General features: G+C 46.1%; 1 protein-coding gene across 1 annotated transcript in view; it reads right to left on the reverse strand.

Annotated features, from left to right (window-relative positions):
- adamts18 (ADAM metallopeptidase with thrombospondin type 1 motif, 18) overlaps nucleotides 1–4,858 on the reverse strand; it is a 283,431-nt gene extending 278,573 nt beyond the window's left edge. The window contains exon 1 of the mRNA XM_068049080.1: nucleotides 4,662–4,858. Coding sequence (XP_067905181.1) covers nucleotides 4,662–4,775 — 114 coding nt within the window. The 5' untranslated portion in view covers nucleotides 4,776–4,858. The remainder of the gene's footprint in view (nucleotides 1–4,661) is intronic.
- Between the last annotated feature and the right edge of the window lie 2,978 nt (nucleotides 4,859–7,836).

Here is a 7,836-nt window from a genome sequence, read left to right on the forward strand (position 1 = left end):
AGTGCTACCACCAAACCAAGGTTAACACCTAAAATCTGTCCCTAATTTGGAACTAAAATTAATGATCTCACTAAAGCCACTAGATGACTTATGTGCAGAATGAGGGGCGGGCGGGGATCATATTGATGCAGTACATGGTGTTCCTCGAAGGCTGGACAGTGTGGATGAATCTAACTGTGCTAATAGAAGACCTGGAACAGTCAGTGCTCCATTCCCCAGCACTAACATCATCCACCTTCACAAGATTCACAACTAAAAATAAATTAAGTCACACTATACTTGAGGTTTCCTGAGCTCTTGATCATGTCATCTAGCTTTCTGAACTCTTATTTCATATCCTGAATATTTGAAAGCTTTTCGAATCACTCAACTCTAATAATTCTTTACAAGATTATGAAGCTTACAATTTTTGACAAATCTATGGACCAATCCGACTATACAGTCAGCTGGAGAAATATTGCACCAGAGACACTCTTTACTGCATGGTGACACAATATGCTGGAGAACAAATGGGAAGCATCACAAGGTTTACGTCCTACAAGCCATTGATTTTCTGACACCTTCCACAGAGAGGTGTTGAGGGCAAAGAAATCTCATGAGGGAAGCAAAATTGGAGAAAGTGTTGTCCAATTCTGGCCTCTTGTGCATCCTTGATTTCAATCACTTGACCCTGGTGGCCATGCCTTCAGCTGCTTAGGCCCTAAGCTCCCAAAACCTCTCTATTTCTTTAAGATGCTCCTTACCTACCTCTTTGACAGAGCGTTTGATCCTTTCCCCTAATATCTCCTCTGTGGCTAGGTATCAAATGTTGTTTGATAGCATTCCTGTGAAGGGTGCGAGACATTTTATAATGAAGGGCTGTGAGACATTTTACTATGTTAAAGGTGCTGCATAAATGCACATTGTTCTTGCTGTCATTCTCCTCGGCTGCTCTTTTGCGCCTCCTAGAGGGCTGTCCAGAGCAGAAGGACATTACCTTCAACGCATAGATTGATCACAAGATGGTGACGCTGACAGCATTGGATGCGAATAATTAAGAGAAATTGCTGCCACCAGATTAGAGAGGGGATAAACTTACCAGGTTCGCATCCTGAGCACTACCAAGTGACTGCTACTGGAAATTGCACGTGTGTGAACATTGGGTGAGAACAGGATTGGGTTTGATGATTATCCCCTGTTGAAGAGCCAGTACTCATCTCTTGGTTCACAGCAACACCAGAGGGAGGTTAGCATAAATATATGCAATATACACTAAGAATGAGTCAAAATCTTCAGAAGAAAGAGGGAGAAAGGGGGAGACTTTTGATAGAAGATATATGGGATATGGGGATAAGGCAGGAAAGTGAAGCTGAGGTAGAAAATCAGCCATGATCATATTGAATGGTGCAGCAGACTCGAGGGGCTGTATGGTCTACTCCTGCTCCTATTTCTTATGTTCTAAAAAGGAGAAAGAAGAAAAAATAAATCAATAAGCTAATTTAGTGTCATTCCATTGGTTAAGTTATCCACATCTGGCTTTTCTCTATATTGTTATGATTTCCTAGTTTATGGCAATTATTTGTGGTACCAAGTCTTCTTGTCCTTTGAATTTGTTCACAGGGGGTGAACAGTGCTGCCATGGTGTTGATTATTGTCCATCCCAAGTTGCCCCAAAAAGATGGTGGTGGGCCTTCTCACTGAAAGCCTTGTCGTGATACTTCTCCCTGTATTTAGTCTACAACAGTGTCTGCACTTGTAAAGTACTTCATTAGCAGCAAAGCACTTTAGGACGTCCTGAAGTGGTGAAAAGTGGTATATAGGTGTAAGTTTTCCTTTCTTTCCAAAATAGTAATTTTAGTGTTTAAAGCAAATGAATTATTGCACCCATTTTTAATGTTTCTGTATATTAAGCCTCGGTCAATGGCACTCTCGACTCTGAGTCGAAGGCTGTGAGTAGAAGTCCCACTCCACAAACTTGAGCACAAAGTCCAGGCTGGCACTTCCACTGATGTAGTAAAGGTGTGCTGCACTGCCAGAGGTGCCTTACTTCAGAGGAAATGTTAAATCGATGCCTCATCTGTCCTCTCAGGCAGACGTATAAGGTCCCACGATTCAAGTCTGAAGAGGAGCATGGAAGTTCTACCCAGTGTGCTGGCTAATATTTATCCCTCAACCCACATCACTGAAACAGATTATCTGGTCATTATCATATTGTTGTGTGTGGGATAGTGTCATAGGCTGGAATTTTATGCCGCCCCAGTGGGTTGGATGGTGGCGTGGGGGCAGCGTAAAATCGAGCAGCAGGCTCCGGAAGGCCTACCCGCCCCGTTTCCACCGCTGGCCAAGTTTACAGCATCGAGCGAGGGGTGGGAAACAGCCCGTCCGCCTGAGGCCAACCAAGGCCCGCCTCCACGGGTATTTTACCCGTGGCAAACGGATGTGCTGGGGACGTGAAAGACCACCCAGCGATGGCTGCCAGCCTTTCCGCGCCCCGGGGGGGGAGAGGAATGGCAGTCAGGCACAGGGTGCTGCCTCCCAACCCATCCCCAGGACCCAAGACACCCCCCTCACGACCACTCCAGCCTCACCAGGGAAGGACCAATCCCCCTGGTGAGGCATGTCCCGACTTACCCTCCCTCCTCGATCCATGGTGCCGGCTGGGCTGCAGTCCCAGCAGTGGCCACCATTCCCGGTGGCGCTGCTGGGACTAAGAGCTGCCGGCCCGCTGATTGGCCCTCAAGTGGGTGGAAGTCCCGCTTCAGGACAAGTAAAGCCTGGGGACCCTTAAAATACGGGACTGATCCCCAGGCTAGGTGGAAGCGGGTTCACCACCAATTTTGACGTCGGAGTCTGGCTCCCGTTGATCCACCTTAAACTTCCAGCCATAGAGTCATTTATAGCACAGAGTCCATGCCGGCGCTCCAGGGAGGAATCCACTCAGCCCCACTCCCTCGCTCGATCCCCGTAGCCCTGCATGTTTATTTTCTTTAGATGCCCATCCAATTTCCTTTTGAAATCACTGATTGTTTCCACTTCCACCGCCCTCATGAACAGCGAGTTCCAGATCATTAACACTCATTTCCTCATATTCCCCCTGCATCTCTTGCCCAAAACCTTCAATCTGTGTCCCCTAGACCTTGTGCCATCAGTTAATGGGAACAATTTTCCCATGTCTAACATTATCAAAACCTTTCATATTCTTGCAAACCTCTACTAAATCTCCCCTCAATCTCCTTTACTCCAAGGAGAGCAAACCCAGCTTTTCCAACCTAACCTGATAACTAAAATCCCCCATCCCTGGAATCATTCTGGCAAATCTCCTCTGCACCCTCTCAAGGACCCTCACATCATTCCTGAAGTGTAATGGCCAGAACTGGACGCAATATTCTAGTTAGGGCCTAACCAGAACTTTATAAAGGTTCAGCATACCTTCGCTGCTTTTGTACTCAATGCCTCCATTTATAAAGCCCAAGATCCCATATGCTTTACTAACCACTCTGTCAACATGTTCCGCCACCTTCTTCTGTGCACAAATTGGCTGCCATGTTTCTTACGTTACAACAGTGACCACACTTCAAAAAGTACTTCATTGGCTGTAAAATATTTTGGGGCATCCTGAGGTTATGAAAGGTGATATATAAATGCAATCTTTTTTCTTCTTTTATCGTGCCCTCTCCTATTGGTGGCAGGTAGTTGAAGAGTTGAAGTTCTCAAATCTCACCATGGCAATTTGAGAATTCAAACTCAGTTCAAAAAAGCCGATAGATCAGTAAAAGTGACCACAAAGTAATGGGATTGTCATTAAAAAAAAAAGACCCAACTGGTTCACTAATGTCCTTTAGGGAAGGAAATCTGCCGTCTTTATCCAGTCTGGCCTATATGTGACTCTAGCCCCACATCTGTGTGACTGACTCATAACTGCCCTCTGAAATCACTCAGATCAAACTAACTAGAGGATGGGCAATAATTGCCAGTCATAGAATCATAGTCGTACAGCATAGAAACAGGCCCTTCGGCCCACCGCGTCCATGCCAACCATAATGCCTATCTATACTAATCCTATCTGCCTGCATTAATTCCATATCCCTCTATGCCTTGCTCATTCAAGTACCTCTTGCCAGCAATGCCTACATCCCAAGAATGATTTTTTTTTTTAAAGTCTGATAAACTGTCGATTTGGCTTAGAAGGATCTTTGTAACCTGTCCTACTGCACTTGTTGGACAACCTTTGAGAAATGCCCTGGATTTGAATTTCGGCAGCATGGGATCTAGCTGAGGGCTAAGCCAAATGCCAGGGGACCCCTCCCGGACAAGCATTAAAAGAAACTCACTAATATCTGTGCAATTGACAAGTCAAAAGACAACAGAATGATTGGACCCCTGCCCGAATCATCTAAAAAAAAAAGTAGGATCAAAGAGAGTCTTAAATCTTTTCAAACTCAGTTCACATTGCGCATCTCAAACAATGGGTCACTCACTGCTTTATTGTCGGGAAGCTGGAGGGGACAATTAAAAAAAAAAGAATTGCAGCTACCCGCCATACAGAAGAAATGGTCGGAGAAACATCAGTTCGAGCTTAACTGAAGTAGAGGGGAAGTTTGATGAAATGAACAATAGAGAGGAATTGCGGGGAGGACGTGTTAATACTTGTAACAAGTGAAAAGGCAGAAAAACAGACTCACCAAACCCTCGCATATGGACACCGCAACTGAAGAAGCACTGTGATTCCTTACATATCCCTGATAGAAACAGTTTGCCTGGGACTTGGGGAGAGGTTTCTCGGTGGCTCCCTCCATTCCCAATAGATGCACCGTGAAGCCTTTCGCCAGCAGATTCGTGGGTCTTAAGTCGAGGTGCAATTCTTGGCCGGAAAAGGAGAGTTTGTAATGCAGGGAATCCAATGGCGATGATCTTTTCCGTCGGCTCTCCTGGATATAAACTCCACCAGGATCGACTTCAACAGGTGTCACCAATATATAATCTGCAATGAAAAAAGACTTTCACTGTACATGTTGATATATTTAAATCCCCCCCCCCCACAAAAGTGTAAAATGGCTCAAAACCAGATTGTAAGTCCATTTTATTTGATTTTCGATGCATTATCGAGATTGCCACGTTCTGCTGTGTAGTTTGAGACTAAATCTGCAAAAAATTATTTTTATGTATGGATTTTTGTGGCGAGATGATTAAAGTGGCCGGTTGAGATATACGAGACCTAAGGTATCTGCAAGTTGGACAGAATCAAAAAAGCCTTTTTTTTAAAAAAAAGGGAATTAATTAACCCCTTCCTCCCCAGCCTCAATCTTATTGCAGGTCTTTTCGGTTGCTGCGAATTAAAAATAAAATTCCCACGCGATCTGTCTTTTCAGCTGGACCCTCATCGAGGGAGAAGGTCATTTCCCCCCCTCCCTCCCCCCAGAGTTGGGATAGTTATAAATTCCCAGCTCCGGCAGTCACCAGGAGCTGATTGAAAAAGTGAACCCCCAACTCTAGGCTGACGCTGGTGTCCTGCAGTTGGTAATCAAGTATCTCTCTCTCTCCCTGTGGGGTGGATTTTCCTCTCGCTCTCTGTGTGTCTCTCTCTTTCTATGTCTGTGGACGTGTGTCTCTGTGTCTTTGTCTATGCCTGTGTTTATGTATGTGTCTCTGGTTGTGTCTGTATGTGTCTTTCTCTGTGTCTTTATGTCTGTAGTGTGTGCCTCTCTCTATGTCTGCATGTATGTCTCTCTCTTTCAGATTGTCTGTATGTATGTGGGTGTCTGTCAGATTGTATGTGCATTTTTATGTCTGTCTCTGTCTCTCTCTGTATCTTCCTATGTCTGTGTCTCTGTCTGTCTGGGGCTCTTTGTGTCAGTTACGCGTATGAATTACACTGCAATTCCCACACTTGCTTTCTTGAACATAACTGTATTTAAAGTGGGTAACGTATAGATTTACAAACCATCGTTTATTGCAGTGCTCTCAGGACGGTGTGGGGACCTTTGACTTTCAGGAGTAGCGCAACAGAAGTGCAAAATCTGCGAAACGGAGGGAAAAGCAAGTCAAATATTAAAATAGGTTAAAGATTAGCACATAAATCTCACAGCAGCACTGTTGTACGTGATCGCAGTGTTTACGATCAGGGTGTCTCCTGAAAGAGATGTTAAACATAAAGCACGTTTAAAGTTTGCACTGAACTTAATAAAAAAAAGAGGGTTAAATTCATAGCACCTGCCTGCATAACATTGCCAAGCCAGAACGCTGTAGAAAGTTGCACTGCCGTGTTGCTGAGCGGCGCAGGTACATTCCATATCGCCAGGAAAAGACCATCCATTTTTGCACTTCTTTCACACAAAACAATTGTTTTTGTTTTAAATGCAGCAGCCTGTTATCTCCTGGAACACGAATGCACGAGGGAGCTTTGCAAACTGGGAATCCGTTGGTTCAACATTTTGGGTCGTGTTGTTTTTTGCTTTAAACGATGTCCCTTTGGGTTCAGCGGTGGAAGTGCTTTTTTGCATTGGTTTGTGTTGCGGACAGGTAGTGCGAGCTTGATTAAAAGAGAGGGAGAGAAGGGGCTGTGCCGGTGCAATGCTGGATGTGAATGCGATGCGCCTCTTCTCTGTCTTTGCCCAATTCTATGAATGGGGAGAAAATTTGGACTCGCGCTCACTTGCAAAGCCCGGGGACCAATCACCAGGCGGCATTGACAGCGTAAGCTGCTGCGGAACTGCAATTTGCTCACTGCGTTGCATTCGCTAATATTCCTTTCTGCAAACTTTTTTACACCGAAGGTGTGTGGATATGATACCTTTGCAATTGGCCTCAGTGCCGCCCTCCCCCCGCCCCCCGGGTTACTGTTCCTCCCATCATCTGGTCGTTGTCCAGTAGAAGATTCACAAAGTCCCTTTCACGACCTCAGGAAGTCCCAAAGCGCTTTACAGCCAATGAAGTACGTTTAAAGTGTCACTGTTATAGGAAACATGTCAACCTGTGCACAGCAAGCTCCCACAAACAGCAATGTGACAATGGCCAGGTAATTGGTTTTCCTGATGTTGATTGAGGGATTAAGATTGGTCCCCAGGGAGAACTATCTTTTGCAGTCAGCTGAGGAGGCACCTCCAACACTCCCGACTATACTGGATATATGACACCAAGTCTCAGTGGCTTGCAGGCTCCGAACCAGAGCTGCCGGGCCTGGCGGATGTGCAGCGAGGGCCCCGGGGGGGAGGGAGTGGGCACCATTAAAGCGATGGTGCAGAGCCTCCCCCATCCTAGCCACTGACGCTTCCCGGTTTCTTCTCCCATTTCCACCGAGTCAGGAAGCCTGTGAGTTGATTGGCTGCCTATTCCTTGCAGCTGCATGAGGGGTCCCGGGGAGCCCTTTTAACAGGAGCCCCTGGAGCAGGCTTTCAGCTACCCCTTCAAGAACACCCTGATGCAGATCCACACGGCCTGCATCTGGGCTCGCCAGCTGGACATGCTGGCCATGTGTGTGCATTTGTCCACGTCCTGGAACAGAGCCTGGTCTCCAATCATCTCAGCCATCCCTGCCATTGGACAAAAACCTTGCTTCGCTCGGGCCGTGTAGTAGTCGGTGTGCAACGGCCACCCCACGTTAAAAGGACCCACGCCCAGGCATCTTCCACCCCCTCAAAATGAACTTCGGGACCTGGAATATCAGGATTGGACTATTCAGTCACCTAAGGACCCACAATCCTGGAGCAGAAGAAAGTCATCCTCGTTCCCAAGGGAGTGCCTAAGAAGAAGACTGGATTGTCAGCCCATATTTTACACTTAAGTTTCTGGACTGGGACTTAAACCTTCAACCTTAGAGAACAGAAGTGACACCCATTGAGCTACAACTGATATACTGAT

This window comes from Heterodontus francisci, chromosome 17 (genome assembly GCF_036365525.1).
Source record: "Heterodontus francisci isolate sHetFra1 chromosome 17, sHetFra1.hap1, whole genome shotgun sequence".
In the NCBI taxonomy this organism is placed as follows: Eukaryota; Metazoa; Chordata; class Chondrichthyes; order Heterodontiformes; family Heterodontidae; genus Heterodontus; species Heterodontus francisci.